Source organism: Terrapene carolina, unplaced genomic scaffold, assembly GCF_002925995.2.
Source record: "Terrapene carolina triunguis isolate 2854851 unplaced genomic scaffold, T_m_triunguis-2.0 Scaffold236, whole genome shotgun sequence".
NCBI lineage: Eukaryota > Metazoa > Chordata > Testudines > Emydidae > Terrapene > Terrapene triunguis.
Window position 1 is genome coordinate 12083201 of NW_020664587.1, and position 18192 is coordinate 12101392.

The 18192-nt window shown below is 45.3% G+C and overlaps 1 protein-coding gene across 2 annotated transcripts in view; it reads left to right on the forward strand.

Moving 5' to 3' along the window:
- FNDC5 (fibronectin type III domain containing 5) overlaps window positions 1-12445 on the forward strand; it is a 39151-nt gene extending 26706 nt beyond the window's left edge. Inside the window, exons 4-7 of one of the 2 annotated variants that reach the window (XM_024202510.1) lie at window positions 736-934; window positions 3618-3707; window positions 9061-9194; window positions 11779-12445. In XM_024202510.1, coding sequence (XP_024058278.1) covers window positions 736-934; window positions 3618-3707; window positions 9061-9194; window positions 11779-11820 — 465 coding nt within the window. In that variant the 3' untranslated portion in view covers window positions 11821-12445. The remainder of the gene's footprint in view (window positions 1-735; window positions 935-3617; window positions 3708-9060; window positions 9195-11778) is intronic. The other variant, XM_024202512.1, reaches the window with a different exon arrangement.
- The last annotated feature ends 5747 nt before the right edge of the window (window positions 12446-18192 follow it).

Genomic DNA, 18192 nt, shown 5'->3' on the forward strand with positions numbered 1-18192 from the left:
GACATCTCCGAGGAGCCGGGGACACTAGAAGCCTTGTGCTGGGCTCTGCACAGGATGAATTTCACCCAGAAGCTCCAGATGCTTTGAGTGGAATTTGGGGCTCCTGCTCTGTTGTGACGTTATACAAGCTGAAGCTAAAAGAACAGGAGTACTTGTGGCACCTTAGAGACTATAGTGAGCGAGCTCCTGGGAGATGGCGCGTTACCAGGTGATATGGGCCTTGCACACCCCTGCCCTTAGGGCACGGATAAATACTAGAGAGATCCAGAGTCTGAACCATTCATCCAACTGGCTCTGAACCTCAGGGGAAATGGAACCAGCCCCCTCCACCAAGCCTTTACCAGGTCACCTTCTACAAGTACTGGGCCTGATTTCCCTCCAGTATCAATCAGGAGTATCTCCATTGAAGTCAGTGGAGTTACACTTGTGTCAGTGATGTCAGTGGGAGGAGGGCTGGGCCCACTGTTTCTGGCAAGTTGGAGGAGCGAGTGGCTGTCACCTGCACCCGCTTGCATAAAAGCAGCTGTAGCTGCTCTCACTGCTTGAGAAGCCTGTGATCAGATTAGAGCACATGTCTTTCCTCCTACGCACGGGCTAGGGGGACTTTGAATGGCAGCACTAAGGTGTTGTCAGGGGCCCTGGGGAGCAGTGGAAAGCGTCTATGTAGCAAGGCATCCGTTACCCAGACAGAACCCTCCCTCTGAGCTCCTGTGCTTTCCTGCCTTGGGCTTGCAGAAGAAGGATGTGCGGATGCTGCGCTTTATCCAAGAGGTGAACACCACCACCCGCTCGTGCGCCCTCTGGGACCTGGAGGAGGACACCGAGTACATTGTGCACGTCCAGTCCATCAGCATCCAGGGCCAGAGTCCAGCCAGTGAACCCGTCCTCTTCAAGACCCCCAGGGAAGCCGAGAAGCTGGCTTCAAAGAATAAAGGCAAGTGTGGGCGAGTTCTTGCATGGCCCCATGGGCTGCCCCAGAGGCAGGGCAATGTTGCCCAGCAAAGTGGGAAACAGTGCCTGTTGCATTCAAAAATAAGACCAGCCGAGTTAAATGCAAACAGGGCTAACGTCGCTTGTTGCAGTCCCATTGTAGTCAGTGGGATCAGACCCGTGTAACTACACACAGGACTGGGCATGGGGGATGTGCAGACGTAACACATCGGCAAAGTGTGTAGTGTCCTGGGACTCTCTTAGCCTGCATGTTACACACAGGTTCTAGAATTTCTGTTTACATTCTCCATGGGTGTTTGTTACTGGCCCATAGAAGCGTTTATGAGACCAAGGCTAAGGCTCAGGAGTTGGGAGTTCTCAGATGGTGGAAATACTGTGACAAGACCTGATCTCTGGTAGGTTCAGCTCCCTGAGGCAAAAATAGAACGTCAGTGAAATACACCAATACAGAGATGAGATCTCAGCCTAATCCTCAGCCGGTGAAAGTTGGTGTGGCTCTGCTGACTTGGAGCTATGCCAGTTTTCACCAGTGGAGGACCTGGCCCTCATTGTTTATTCAGACTCTGCACAAATGCTGGGGAACAAACAAAAAACCGAACAATTCACGGGTGCCCGTGTTAGTGAAAGTGCCTGAAGATGACATGATGGGGTCAGCCACAGGAGTGCTCCTGGCCTCACCTGCCCCCTGAAGTCACTGGCAGCTTCTGCTGATCTCTCACTCTCTCTCCCCATGACTGGGGTGGGGTGTTCTGGAGGAAACTAACAAGGGTCAGATTGGAAACCGGGATGTAGAGGGAAAATCCTCCTTCTTTCATCCCACTGCCTCAGGCCATTCAGTCCCCTATACCTGAAAGGCCAAATTCTGAGGTGAGACTGAGCCTACGGGGAGTGATGGCAATGTTATACCTTCAGATGGCTCCCTAAATATGCATGTTACACCAATTTATGTTCCTTCAGTCTCAGCCCCTCCCACTGGTGTGCAATTCACCCCCCCTTTACATCACCTCTGAGTCAATGCACTGGGTCTAGCTGAGTGTGAATGAGTCTAGGAGAGGCTAAGCTGGTGTAACTCATGTCAAGAAGCCGGAAGTGAGGTGTGCAGCATGGAAAGCAACTGACAGGGCGGAATAAGGATGTGTAAATTAAAGGAGGCCGTCCCTACTTTCTTATTGCATCTTCCAGCTGCTGGGCAAGCAAGTTCCCTCAGCCTAGACTCCCTTAAACTCACACCAATAAGTGGGATAAGCAGCACTAAGAGTTTGAATGAGTGTAGAGGAATCTAACGCATACCAGCTACACATCTCAGACTGCAGTCTGAGACCATACTAGTGTCCAGACTGGGGTATTCCCTAATGGTAAGGACACCAGAATCCTTGCTGGTAATGTGACTTTTGTATATCACATTAACCACAGCAAGCCCGGCCTGTTTCAGTAACATAATGCCTAGAACCCCAGCCGCTAGTGCTGCCAGCACCTGAATCTCCATTGCTCTTTCCTCACGGGGCAGCTTAGAGGCAGAGGGAATGAGGACTGTTCTCAGGACTAGTGTCTGACAGGAGCACGCCAATCAGCCTAGCAAATGAAGAGTGCCTGGGGAAATTCTTGGTCCAACTCTGCACGCAGTTTGGGACAGAACTCCTGGGGATCCATGCCAGGGATGCTGCAGCAGCATTAAGATGAGGCTGTGAGAGACTCACTAAACCTCCCTGCACTTGGATTCTAAAAGACACCAATGGATATCCTGCTTTTTTAAAATCTGAAATGTTTCTGCCAAATCAGTTACTGCCAGCCAGGGAAGTGCTTTTTAATTTGTCCCTTCTGAGCAGACATCCAGCCAAAATCAGATGGTGCCAAGGCAAGTCAAAGAGATGTTCTGCAGCAGCAAGGCACTCTAATGAACAGGGCTCAGGGAGGAGCAGGAGTCCAAGTTATAAAGGGTTACTAGATGATAAGGTTAGGCCAGATTGTATTGCAGGGTTCTCATCCACGGTTCCTAGGATGCTGTGAGTTCTTGACTCTTTCTGCTGAAATGATTTGGAGCCTGTCAATAGTGAATTGCTGTTCATCTGAAAACACTGAGAAGAGCATTGTCTGCTTCCCGGGAGATCTGAACTGCAATCTTCTTGGTCCTTCGAGGCCAGGGCTGTCCATTATGGCTTGTGAAGAGGTACTACTCATTCCTGCATCCCGCAGCTCTGCTGAAAAAGATTATGCCGACCCTGCATACTACAGGGCATAAATCCTGAGCTGGGCGGGCAGGAATTCTGCCCAGAATAGTGATGTGATGGCTAGAATACACCGTGCGGAGATACTCCAGTAATGGGTGCACAGAAAACTCCAACAGAGAGAGAACGGAACGGGGATGCTAACAGCTGACTGAGGCGTGATGACGCTGAACAATTCATGCTACTTTTGAACCTTGTGCACTCACCGTCCAAGCTGGGGCACATAGTTCAACGGGTGTCCAGTGAGAGATTTTAATGTGGTCAGCTGGGGTTTACATTTCCAAATCTTCCAAGGGGTTTTCAGATCTGCAGCCGCCCAGTTTTGCTCACTAAATATCGGTGAGTTTGGGGGGAGGGGAAGGAGCATGTGAAAGGAGCAGGCAGAGTCTGACTGAGCTCATTGCACAAATGGAACTCATTGTCTCTCTCTCCCCTGTGCAGATGAGGTGACGATGAAGGAGATGGGGAAGAACCAGCAGCTGCGAGCTGGGGAAATTCTCATCATTGTCGTGGTGTTATTCATGTGGGCAGGTTGGTAGCAGTCCCTATGACGAAGGCATGTAATGTCCCAGAGTCGTGTGTGTGTGTGTGTGTGTGTGTGAGAGAGAGAGAGAGAATATACACCCATGATGGCCAGGAAGAGATATGCAGAGTAATCCCTACCCCTTGTATACAGCATTGCACATTTGGATATAAGTGCATTTCACCTTCCTCTGTAGCATCAGGTATTGGCGACTGCTGGAGGCAGGATACCGAACTGGCTGAAGGAGTCTCATTTAGTACAGCAGGAGGTAGTATCATGGATTTAATGAATCAATTGTCTGATCTGCTGCGGCAAATCCTATATTCTCAATCCTTCCAGAAAAAAAAACGGATGGTAATCCCCTTAACCCCACACCAGAATCCAGCCCCTTCTGTTTCATTAACACAACGCAGCGCACGTGAAGTGTGCCACTGTCACTATATCTGGCCCATTACATGCCTGCAGGTCACACACAAGCCAATAATTCTTCTGAAGAGGTGTGGCAATATTCTAAAGACAAACATCGCAAATCAAGAGTGAGTTACAGCCTCCTGTCTCACTCTCAAGCATCCGTCATTCTATATTTACTAAAACCCACGTTTGAGATCTAGTACAATGATCGAACTGTTAAAAGAACAAATGATCTGAAGCATTCAAACACAAAATATCAGGTCAGCAATGAACCTGAATCCTTTTAAAATCTGGTATAAGAATAAAAAGAATTGTTTACAGGGCAAATTTCCCACACATCTGAGAGCAAAACTGGTCAACTCTGTACTATTATCGATGAGGCTATGGAAAGGATGAAGACTCTGTGAGCAACCAATCTGCAAAGGTCTATGAGTGGTATAGGATGAAACTGTACAAGGAAATGCCCCAGTCTGAAGAATTTGTGTGTGTGTGTGTGTGTGTGAGAGAGAGAGAGAGAGTCACACTACAGAGTTCCAGTGACATCAGCCTAAATTAGATGATTTAATGGTCCCTTCTGGTCTTAAAACGTATGAACCTATGGGTGGGACAGGCCAAGGGCAAGGGAGGAAAAGGGTAAATTTGTAGCAACGACAAGCAAGCTAAATGCCAAAAGTAGCTGCTGAGTGCACAGCACATTTTAAAGTCCAGCCACGTGTTTTACCTAAACGTGGACTTAGGAACCTAAACCCATTTTTGAAAATCGTGGCTTGATCTTGCAGACCTCATGCAACCAAAAATCCCATTGATTCAATGGGAGCTTTGCTGCATCAGGGCTACAGGTTCGGGGCCCATCTGATTTAAAAGGTAATACTGTAGGGTCAGACCCACAGCTGTGGCTGAAGAGCGCTTGGTGCTGTGGCAGGATGGAGCAAAGATCCCCTCTGCAGTTTTTCAATCCTGGAGCACTTTGCAGTGGGATTGGGCCTAGAAGAGTGCCCACGGGATTTCCTTAGACAATAGTGGCTTGGAAGGGGCTGCTAACAGGTGGGTCAATAAATCATAGAAGATTAGAGTTGGAAGAGACCTCAGGAGGTCATCTAGTCCAACCCCCTGCTCAAAGCATGACCAACCCCAACTAAATCATCCCAGCCAGGGCTTTGTCAAGCCGGGCCTTAAAAACCTCTAAGGATGGAGATTCCACCACCTCCCTAGGTAACCCATTCCAGTGCCTCACCACCCTCCTACTGAAATAGTTTTTCCTAATATTCAACCTAGACCTCCCCCACTGCAACTTGAGACGATTGATCCTTGTTCTGTCATCTGGTACCACTGAGAACAGCTGAGCTCCATCCTCTTTGGAACCCCCTTTCAGGTAGTTGAAGGCTGCTATCAAATCCCCCCTCACTCTTCTCTTCTGCAGACTAAATAAGCCCAGTTCCCTCATCCTCCCCTCATAAATCATGTGCCCCAGCCCCCTAATCATTTTCATTGCCCTCCGCTGGACTGTCTCCAATTTGTCCCCACCCTTCCTGTAGTGGAGGGCCCAAAACTGGATGCAATACTACAGATGGGGCCTCACCAGTGCTAAATAGAGGGGAATAATCACTTCCCTCGATCTGCTGGCAATGCTCCTACTAATGCAGCCCAATATGCCGTTGGCCTTCTTGGCAACAAGTGCACACTCTTGACTCATATCCAGCTTCTTGTCCACTGTAATCCCCAGGTCCTTTTCTTTAGAACTGCTGCTTAGCCAGTCGGTCCCCAGCCTGTAGCGTTGCATGGGATTCTTCTGTCCTAAGTGCACGACTCCACACTTGTCCTTGTTGAACCTCATCAGATTTCTTTTGGCCAAATCCTCCAATTTGCCTAGGTCACTCTGGACCCTGTCCCTACCCTCCAGCATATCTACCTCTCCTCCCAGCTTAGTGTCATCTGCAAACTCCACCCTGGCATCAAAATCCTTCCATACAATTTAAAAAAAGAAATAAACCACCCAGGGAGCTCAGGAAAGCAAAGAATTCCCCATTATGAGTTTGAGATCAGATCTTCTCCTGGTGTAAACTGGCATAACCCCTTTGAGCTACATCGGTTTAGACCAGAGGAGGAGCAGGCCCATCTGTTTTAATCTAGCAAATGTATAAGGAGAGTGCACCCTTACTCCTTTGATCAGCAGCCAGCACTATGGCTTGCCCAGGTTGGGATCAGGGTGCCATGAGTTAATGGAAAAGAAAGTTTGTGCTTGTTTGTTTTCTGTATAGAGCGCCAGCTTCCTCTGGCCTCCGTTCAGCAGCTGCCTCTGCTGCTGCTGCAACATAAAACATTCATGAAACAGCACGATGTTTTACTCGTGAGCCACATAGTCACATTGGTCGGGGGAAGATATTTCAGGTGAAACAAGGGAACTGGCATGCAAGGACATTTACGGTAAAGTAGCTTATATAACCCATAAAGTACAGTTGGTATTTACTCCCATTGTCCTGATCATAGGAACATTCTACATACATTGTGTGTGCAGAAAAACGGCTACTGTTGGAAAGAAGCCAACCAAAGCTAGAGATGTGTGGTTGAGGGGACAATCCCCAGCTATCTTTCAAGAACATGCCAGGGGGCTCACAGGAGAGGGTAAAATGTGTCTCCCTTTTGCTCAGGTGTTAGTTTTGCTCAGGTGTGTGACAGTTCTGTCCCTTAACTGTTGAAGGCTGGAGACTTTCCCTATGAAATAGGGATTCTGGACAATGGGTTCATTCTTCAGCTGTGCCTGAGCTCCATTCAGTCAGGGATTGTGAGAGCTGAAACCCCTTCCCCCTAGCCATGCCATCAACATGCTCCCTATGCCCGTAGCTGTAAAAGGGGGTGGCATAGTCTGCTATGTCAGTTCTGTGCCACCCTTGGATTTCCTCATGCTGGGGGAATCCTCGACTGACTGCTGAAGCTGACTTTACAGCCCCTTTGCACGACTTGAGCAGGATCTGGATTGTTGCCTGGCTTTTGTAAGACTAACCACCTTAACATTCTTATAATTTTGTGTGTGCGTGTAGTTTCTTATTTATTAATAAAGCCCTGAAGATTGATAGGTTTTGAAGGGTTAAATCGTGTCCTCAAGAGACAGTGGGCTTAAATCTCTGTGGTGTAAATTGCTGACTTCAGTGCAGCTATGTCAAATTTACACCAGCAGAGGATCTGGCCCATTTATGCTAAACTCAGCTGAGATAGGATTCCCCTTCCCCGCCCCCGAGATATGAGGAGATGAAATCGAGTCACAAATCTGAGATCTGACAACAAATTTTGGTGGTTAATAATTTAAATAAAAAGGGAGGGGGCTTAATGGTGTCCTGTCTTGTTCCCCTGGATTCTTTCCAACTGTAAGTGAATCCAGAGGGACTAGCAGCAACCAGATAAGATTCATATATAATTTTTTCCACTGGAAAAATCTTGAGTTCACCATGCATTGGTACCTGCTTTCCACAGGGTTAGATTGGGTTCCAGTCACTGTCTCCAATCCCTGATCCTTTAAAATAGTTAGATAAAGAAGTTACTGTCTCTGCGCATTAAGAGCTAAATCTCCTACCCTGTAAAAATCATTTGGGGGGTAAAATAATTAAATGAGATAGCTAAAAAGGTTTAATCTAGACAAGTAATTAGGCTTCATCTTCCGAAACTCAACTCATAATGTGAGCACAGAATTGTCCAACATCCTGAAAGAGGCTTGTAAATTCCCCTTCTAGACAAAACGACTGCCATTTACCAAACGTGGGTGGGTAAAGAAAATCTCACTGGAGCTGATGAACTATTTACAAAGTTTCATTCTGACCATGACTTTTCCCAGCCCTGTGGCAGAGCCATCTGAGACTCAAGTGTGGAATTATTGGTGAATGGAAACTACAGTTAATCTGAATGTACATACATGTTCACTTTATACACTAAGCTTCTCTGATGACCCAGTGCAGTGGGCATGACTTGGTGTCAAGACCCGGGTTCTAGTCCTGGCTTTGCCTCTATCTCGCACCTGAAAATGAGGATGATGATACTTTTATGCAACCGTCTTCCCATGGCTGACAATTTGCTTGCATGCAAGAAAGAACTTGTATAACAGCACTACCTGGCGACAACTCTCATAACAACACCTATCACTGTTAAGTGCTTTGTGACTGACAGATGGAAAACTCTATATACATTCAGAGTATTATTGTTATGTGAGTTGGATCCTTTTCCAGTAGGCAAGAAGCAATGACCTTATCTGTTGCCCTTCCTCCCACCTCTGTTACTTTGCGTTGGAAACCGGCAGGTAGAAAGGTGGTTATTTGGTCAGAACATAACACAAAAGCCGCTGTGAAAGACATTTTCACTCTCTTCATTTGTCATGGCTGCCCCTGCTTTGTTCTCCACACCCCTAAATGTGTGGGAGGACATTTCCGCTGGCAGCTCATCCTGCTGTAGCTGTCATAAATTTGCAGATGTTGTCCTGCTGAGCAGGAGACCCTGGTTTGTTTCATCAGCAGGCAGACACGAGTCATTCATCACATCCTCCAGCTCAACTGCACCCCTCTTTGCTTCAGAAAAAGAAAGCTTTGAGGGCGCATTTCCAACGAATGGGAATTCCAATATGCCCCTGTGCTTGCAAAGCAAAGGTCACACTAAATCTCCTGACATGGCCCGTGCAAACTGCTATCCAAATGGGAAGCTTAAAACATTTGTCCTGTTTAATGAAAGGGAAGTGGGAGTACAAGTAATCTCCTGACCTTGTCTGACTGGGTTAGAGTGGAATTTGGCACTGTGAAGGAAGCAGCCAGAGCCCGTCGAGTCGGATTAGAAAAGGATCTTTGGGACTTGGTGTCAATGCTGCTGAGGTCTCTGCCACAAGGCGCACAGCAGCAGGCTAATGGGCTCTGATCATTGCAGGTTCCAAAGCCCTGGCTCATTCATGTGACCTCTAACACTTTTTCCTCTTAGGAGTGATCGCCCTGTTTTGCAGGCAGTATGACATCATCAAAGATAACGAACCAAATAACAACAAGGAGAAAGCCAAGAGTGCGTCTGAGAGCAGCACTCCGGAGCACCAGAGCGGAGGGCTCCTGCGCAGCAAGGTAAGATGCTGTCGGCACACAGTGGGGGATGAGGCAGCCAATCAATTTCCAGCTGGGTGTCTGCTGAATTAACCTGAAAACCAACCTTCTGTTAAGGATCCCAGCTATAACATTCTCTCTATTGGGCCAATGTGTAGAAGTGGGGCCCCCCATGACAAGGGAAAACAGCATGGCTTGAAAGTACAACTGCAAGTCAGGATCCTTGGGTTTCATTCCCAACTCTAGCACTCACTAGGTGGCCTTGGCCAAATCACTTAATCTCCGTGCCTCAGTTTCCCCCTCAGTGACATTAGGGTAATAATATCAACCCGCATTTGTAAAACATTTTGAGATCTTTGGATGAAAAGTGCTGTATTTGGGTGATGGATTATAATCTGAAAGCGGGGAGCCAAAACTGCTATGTTCCTAACCCCACAGCGGTGATTACAGATCAGAAGGCTAGGGGCAGATGGGATGTTATAAGGCTGTTCTCAGATAACAGCTTATCAGCTGTTTAAGAGAAGGAGCTGCTATGAGGTTTAAGATATGTTGTGGCAAATGACATCTATAATGTAACTAGAGCTGGGCAAATAATTTGCACCAAATCATTTATTCAATAAATTTAACTTTTTTTCCTGTTTCCAAATTGCTCAGGAGCTGATCCTCATTGTCTTTCATTTATTTATTATTTGAAATTATTCACTAATTCCCATTCCTGCTCATTTTTGAGCAGTTCATTGTGAGCATTCAGAGTTCGAGCTGTGTTAGTTACTTCTGATTAGGCACATGGGTCACATGAGACATTCCCTAGTCCCTTATTGGATGGGTGAAACTCTGTAGAAGCAGGTGTGAGACGTGAATATGGATGGTTACGAATTCAAAACTCTGCACAAATCTTCTACAACAGCCATCCCATGAACATTTCTGGCAATAAAGACTCTTGCTAGGATGTTGTCAGAAAGTGGATGCAGAAGTGGCTTGAATGCAGCCAACAAGAATTGGAATTTTAAGAGAATTTTAGCATAGCAGGACTGTCTTTTTGTTGTGTTTGTACAGCGCCTTGCACAGTGGGGTCCTGATCCATAGCTAAGGCTCGTAGGCACTACCGCAATACAAATAATTCAAAATTTAATTTTTCTTTTACTATTCACCCAGCTCTAAGCACAACCCTGATTTCCCATGAGATATAATCAAATCTGAAGGCTTATATATTTATATTTATTGGCACCACTGTTGAAAATGAGACTTAGATTTTACATCACAATATGAAGAGGCCTGTGTCAAAAGGAGCTGTTCCTGCTAATTCTTTGAAACAGGTTATGCAGAACCTCACCAGGATCAATTAAGTATGGCATGGGCAAAGCCTAGAGACTGAGGATAACTCAACAAGCAACAGGTCAAGGCTCTGATCCCGCAACTGACTGTGCGGGGCTCACACAGAGCAATACTGAAATCAGGGGGGTTCTGTGTGGGCAGAGGAATCCCTCCACAGCCAGTAACTTGCAGGATCAGGGCCTAACAAAACAATAGCAGGGCTCTCTCTGTGAGCTGCCAGTTCAAACATGCCACTTTCTTCCAGATTCAAATGCTTCCCTCCACTTTAATTTCTATAGTCCTGGATCTCCAGGATGATTGGTGGGGATACCCATGGTTTGGAAAGTGAGCAGCAGCTCCGTGTTTAATTCCAGAGAGAGAAGGAAAGGGCTAGGGATGCAACCAAGCTGCCTAACATTTTCTGTCCCCTTGGCTCTACGAATTTTGATGACACTTTATTTCCAGCTCTGGCACACTGTCCTTCTTGGTGATGAACTGGTACAGTTTAGGAAAAGGTGCTCAATATTTTGTTAACTCTGCTGTTGTTGGCATTACTCCTGTCATGGTTCCTTCACCCTGCCCAGTGCAGGGGCAATTTACGACAGAGTGACAGCCTTAGCTCTATGTTTCACGATCCTTCTCTAGCCACCCGCAATCCCTTGGGATCAAACATTTGCCCCAGCACCATTGAGCAAGCAGTAGATCCAGCTAGCCTGTGTGGATTTTGCAGTTGTGAACCCTTGGCTTTCCCTGGGTGGGTTGTGCACCATAACCGGGCAGCAGGCTGCCCAAAGAAATAGGATAAAATTCTGATCTCCATTCGCTGGAGTAACACTGGCGTAAACTTCATTGATAGCATCTGAATTTGAGGTTCCAGGCAGTTTATGTATTTCAGAAACAATGCTCATGATACTAAGTCACACCATCACCATAACATACCCCTGGATTACTAGGGGCCAGTTTATCATTGTTCTACCCCTTCTATTACCTTTGTGCAAAGTGGGAGGAAATGCTAATAAAGCAGAATTATAGCATTTTGCACTGGTGTAAACAGTTGCACAAGGTGCAGGCTGATAATAAATTGGGCCTCTAAAGTCCAGAGTCAAGTACTCAGACTGTTTCTTTGCCCAGCAGTTATAGCCAGTGTTAACACCAGCCCCACCCCATTGTCATTATGCAGCAGGCGACAGGACCATATACAAATTCACCACTGCACGGAACAAATCTCTGATGGCTTTTCCTTAACAATCTCTACATTTCTCCCTCTTTTCCCCCTCTCCCCTTCTTCTAGTTTCCAAAAAACAAGCCTTCAGTGAATATCATCGAAGCATGACAGCCTGCCATCCGATAGATGGACTCCATTTCTCGCTCTCCCTCTCTGCTTCTGAGCCCTGATGACTGGAGAAGTGAAACACTGTCGGAGCGGTTTGGAGAGACCTACTGGTTGTCCAGTTCTGGCATAAATCTCCTTGCCCTTGCTCTGCAAAAGACAACTGGAGAGAGAGAAAAAATCCTGAAGAAAAAAAAACCCCACATAAGCCACTGTCTGAGAAGGAAAAGCTTCTGTGAAACTGATGCCTCAGGCGATTCTGTATCGGACTCACAATTCACCCAGGCTGTAACAAATCCCAACAGACTCATCTTCCTCCCTCCCGCCTCCTCTGTCTCCTGGAGCGATTTGCCTCTCTTTGGAGATCACACAATTTCATTGTATTTTGCTTCACTGTCGCCGCGTGTTGACAGCATCAACATGGGCTCAGGCTGCATTTGCCATTTCTCTTCAGAGAAACGAGAAAGAAACAGTAGACAGTGGCAGAGAAAAGGATTGTGGCTGCTGTGAACTCTAATCTCACTCCATAGCACTCATGTGTGGCGTGTAATACATTTTGCAGGTGGGATTTTTTTGTATGTTTGTTTTTAACAAAGGCACATTACAGTTTCCATCTGGATGGTCACTACTTTGCTGGCTGCTCTCCAGTTGAGATCTGCAGCACTTGTCTCTATTTTTGCCATCTCTCCTATTCTCCAATGCTGTAATCCATCTTAGGTAAGCAGGGTGGAATTCAAAACACTGTGGGGCACAGACCAACAGAGACAAGAAGCCAACCGTCGTTTTGGTTCCAGGAGAACTTGGACCATTTCTTTATGATATTTACGACTGGGTCTGACTGATTCCACCTATAGTGTAACAAATGGTCCTTACAAAATGTAGCCAGTTAGTGGGGAAAAAAACAAAAAACAAAGTCATGATGATAATGGTTGCTATGCAAGGATACTAGGTTTCTAGTGCTGACAGCTATCCCATTCACTTCCAAGGGATCCCTGCCCAATGATGGCCAAGGACACTCCTTAACTAGATATTTTTTTTACTGGGGTTCCAGTGAGTGGATCTGGCTCTTCTTCCACTTTGTATCTCCACTATTCATCATGCCCCTGTATTGCCAGGTGTTTGTTAAGAGTCCTTCCTAACTCCTCCAGAAATGTGGGGAGGGAAGGGAGGAGTCTCCTCTAGTTTAATAACTGCTTTATGTTCATAAGTTGACAAGTTCCCTGTGACCTGAAATGTTTTGAGGCTGGTAGGTGAGAGGTCATCAAATGGAAGAGATTTACTATCAGAGCTTTGCCAGCAGGCTTTTATATGTATTTGTTTAATTACTCTACAAGGCCATTCCATACATGCTGGGGGATAACATGGGATCCTAATCATTCCATCAAATAGTAAGATGGGTTGGCCCAAATAGGATTTAAATCCTCCCATTGCAAACAAATTTGCAATCAGGCAAGACAATGATTCAAAAGCCACTGCAAAGAAACAGGCTGGTAGTCACTGAGTTTAGACCTCTTTCCCCTTTGATATCCATTAGCCTTTCTCAAGTAGTCAGTCCAAGAGAAAGGCACTGGGAGGTTTGCATGCAGAGGCATTTTATAAACAAGGGCTTCCCCACTGCCAGTTTCACGGAGGGGGCCAGCCCCACCCATAGTTTTCTAAATTGGATCCTTAGCCAAAAGCTACTCCCCACCACCAAGAGGGAGAGGTCAATACCTCTGATACAGTTGGAGCAATAACCACTTTTTAATGTACAATAAAAGATTCAAGGCACATCTTTCCTTGTAAATACCTGAGTTTAGGGATGATTCCTCTTAGCCTACACTGGGACAAAATGCCAGATCTGAGGGATCATGAATTTAGCTGTTTTCTCCCTCTCCCTGGTTGCAGGCAGCAGTAAAGGTTCAATGGGGGGTTAACTTTGATTAGGCTGTGGGCTAAGGTGAGCAAGAAGCTACAACGTAAGTAGAGCCACAGCCCTACTTAGTCAGTAGATGTCTACAGGAATGTCTCAGGCTTAGTACGCATCTTATGAGAAAGAAACGTCATTCAGAATCCATAGCCTACCTATAAAGGAAGACTTAGAACAGATGGTATGCCATGTACAAAATGATAAGAGATGTTCTGTCATAATCTTAGTGCAGACAAGCAAATAAGGCCCTAAACTCTAACCTAGCTGCTGCTGTGGAAATTCAGCCTGGGTAATTTATCAGGGTGATGTTTTTTATACAAAAAATGTTTCTGGGAATGCAGAGAACATTCCCCATTTTTGAAAGTAATTGTTATTGTTTCCTAGTGACAGGTTTTTAAGCTATTTCTATTCCAACAGTGATGCACTTGTTGTTCGTTAAGGGATGGAGAAATTAAAATGTGAGGCATAGATGCTTGTTCACAGTTAAGTATTCAAGCCATGATATGGCAGCTGGCAAAAGGAGTGTATCATTATGCTCCATAACTGCAGGCTTCAGAGGTAAGGTAATAATGCTATTAGCGAGAAAAACAAATGTAGGCCAGGAAGCAAATCCACTTGTACCAGAAAGGAATTCCAAGCTATCAAATGCAGCTGACTCTCTTAATGCAGATGTTTTCAGGAACTATCAACTGAAGGGATTTAATAAGAATATACTTCATCTAAAGAGGTGCTACATAAGGAAGGGAGAGAGAGAGATAGAGACATATAGGCCCTTTTGAAAATTTTACCCATTTTCAAAAGCAACTTAGGGGCTTAGAAGCCCAAGTCTCATTCAATGCAATTTAGGCTCCTACGCACTTGTCACTGTTGAAAATGGAATGTAGGCATCTAAGTCACTCAGGCACTATTGAAAATTTTACTCTTAATCAGGAAAAAGACATTGCATTAAGAAACAAACAAGCATTAAAAAAAAAGAAGAAGTGTATGATCTGCAATCACTTAAAGGATGCCCAGATTTTCCAGTGTGATTTTGCTTGCAAAGTGTTTGCAAAGTGTAATTTTTGCGGTATACTAAGGTGCAAGCAGGAGTGCACTAGAGTGAAGGGATTCCAAAGAGCCCCGCGATAAGTGATTTTCCACTAAACATAAAAAACAAAACAAAACAAAGCAAACATCCAAATGGCTCTGCGGATGGTGTGCAGTCGCTGGAGACTAATTCAACTGATTTCCAGGAACCAACTATGCATAGTCGAAGTGCACAATAAAGGAATAAGAGAAAACTACCTCCAGGCCAGCGTATGTCTAAAGTTAAGCACCACTTGCTTTATTTCTTAAAAGCACAATAACCCTGTGCTTATAGGCACTAATTTAGTCAATATATTCCCCCATATGAGGGTTCAGTGAAACTGTACCACAGAGGGCGATGTGGAATAAATACTTCAATGCAGGGCGTCCTTCCAATTCACAATCGTAACTGCCATCAACTTCTCAGTCACTTCCCCCATACGCTAAGAAACAGCACAAACTCGGTTCCCTCATTCTTTTAAGAAAAATTAGAACATTTATGCATTTTAAACAGACAGTGAATTAGAGGAGAACACACCTACATGCCTGAAAGTGTTTGTAGAATCTCAGCTGGTGGTAACTTCCTGGAGGAGATGTGAATGGGGAGAAACAGATTGTTAATTCTAGTATTTGCCTAAGATATTAAAGGTCAAGTCATTCAAAAGTGTATATCACAGCAGCACATGCATTTCAGAGATATAAGATGTGGGCACTCGTATGTATCGTCAGATTTCAGTTCCTAGCAGACAAAGAGGGAATGGAGTTCATTCTGCGTGTTGCGCCATATGTAATTTCCTCCAGATTTGCAATAAGGCTTACCATCACAATGTCCTAAACTATCATTGATTTGCCTGTATAGAGACCACTAACAGACAGGCAAACTATCTACATGTAGTGAATTTTCCTTGTTTGTTAAAGCAACATTCTGATCGACAAAATCACTATGTTAAAAAGTCATCTACTTTCTCCATGGCTCTCCCCCTGCTGTGAATTCAGTCATATCCACTGACCATACAGACTAAAATAAGCATTTCCCTACTTTTTAGTTCTCTTAGCCCACCCACCTATGAGAAAGTGAGCTGGATTCCGTTCTGGCTCATGCATCACCATCAGTTCTGTTTAACTAAGTTCCAACTGCAGAACCTTTATAATTAGTGACAGAGCCAGGAAAGGCACAGCTTGAATTTCGGATCCCAGATGGAGTCACAGGGCTGGCAGCTAGAACAGCCATCTTTTTCCTTTCAAGCTGAATGAGTCTGATGTGGAGCCACAGAGAGAGACAATAATGACGGAACCTCGTGATGCCATTTTACACTTTTCAGCATATCACTGTCCTTTTAAACTGATAAGGAGAAACTCACTTGACGCAACCAATTGTTAAACAATGTATTTATATCAACAATACCCCTTTCTCAGCTGCTGTAACTGACATTACAATACATGCCCTTAAATCAGATCAGATTCCCTTGACTTTTTAACTATAGGGAAGTGAGAGGTTAAAGGAGGGAGTTTATCAACTTTTACGTCAGGTTCTAGTGCACATTTTATGTCTGTCCTTTTAAAATTACACTGCAGCAAAAAGATTTGGCAGGAAGCTCCGATCAACTGCTGAGAGAGAGGAGAACGGCTAGAACTTGTAGTTCGTTAGCTTTTGGGGTCATTGTTGTCTTGCTGATGCTATTAAGAGTGCAACACAATGGTGAATGCTCTTACTAGAATTGAAGTTGTAAAACATTTAATCACAGGGCGGAGGGGGGGGGGGGGGGGGGGGGTGTCTAGCACAATGGACTACTCCAATCCTCATTGAGGCTACTGGGCACTACCACAGTGGAAATAATAGACAGTAATAAGGTCCCTACCTATATTCCAGAAGTGAATATGTAATGTGTCCTGCCATGAGCATTACATATACAATCTCTTTTTCTGCCCTTGCAGCACCTCTGAGATACAGTATGTACAGTTATGTTGAAGAATGAAATCTTTAGCAATAAGACTGACTGTGAACCTGGAGTCTGTAGAAAATGCAAAGCTGCCCTGTGGCACCTCCAGTGCATGTGGGAGAAACATTAAGATCACAAAACACAGATTCAGAAGGAAGTCCCCACATCCGCCTACTCTTCTCCAGCCCAGCAGAGCCAGCCCTAGACACAGCACATATTGTACAGACACCACCATCTTCTCAAGTGAAAGACCTTGCAATGTGTTTCTTGTTCAGAGCCATTTCATGTTCTCAGCATGGCTAACTGATAACAGAATCACCGCTTTAAGAAAAGGCTAATATAAATAGTCTCCTGACTGCTGTGTATAGTTTAATAGCTGCTTTACAAGAGAAACATGAAACCTAAGAGGGCTAGCATGAAAAATCTTTTTGGAAATCTTTATGCATAAAGGAGCACAGCGTCTAAGCATCCACTGTCTAACAGAACTGCTTGCGTCCTTCCCACCCCCTGCCCCAGCTCTGAAGCGCCAGGGCTGGTTGTTAGTGACTATCAATCACTTGTTGAGATGGGGCTGAAGCATCCCAGCTGTGCCAGTCTCAGTCTGACACCAACAACATCAGCTAACCCAACGCTACGTCTTAGCCTTTTGGGGGAAGTAGTATTAGCTGACGTGCCTTTGCAAGGGGAATGGGCTCTGCAATTTAACTCGTATTACTATGGACACTACTTCCTCTTGCTTTCTTTTCCAAACACCCTAGAAAAAGATTAATCCGAGAGCCCCTGCCCCTTCTTTATTATACAAGTAATAGGAACAGGTAGGCTTTAGCGACAAAATCCTCAGCACAGGGATGTCTTTTAGGACCACGCACAAATAACGCCCTTTCGAGATGCACAGCCAAATAAATACCTGGGACTCACCGGCTTACAAGACAATGGCCACTGTAAGAATGGTGCTAACAATCTCGCCTCCCCAATCAGTAGCTGCCAAGTGATATTACTTTCCCATTCTATGCAAGGCTCCCAACAAGTAGGATTTAGAGTGCTAAAATCACAAGAGATGCTATTTTGGTTTTGGGATACTTCTGATTGGAGAGGTTTTCTAAAAGATGCGTGTTTCAGCTGTTGACATAGCCTTAAAAATTGGGCACACTCCCACCTCAGCATTTACAGACTAGTGGCAAATTGACACACCCTTATAATAGCCTTCCTGGGACTCCATGGTGGCAGGCAAAATGTTCTATTTCATTAACAAACGCAGTATATAGAAGTTAGAGCAGGGGGCTAGGAGTCAGGCAAACCTAGGTCCCATTCCTAGCTCCACTGTTGACTCACTGTGTGACTCTGGGCAAGTTACTTAACCTCTCTCTGCCACAGTCACTGCACTTATAAAACAATGATTACTAAGGTGAGTAAACTGTTAAGCTCCTAGAGATCCAAAATTGAAAGGTGCTACACAAGGGT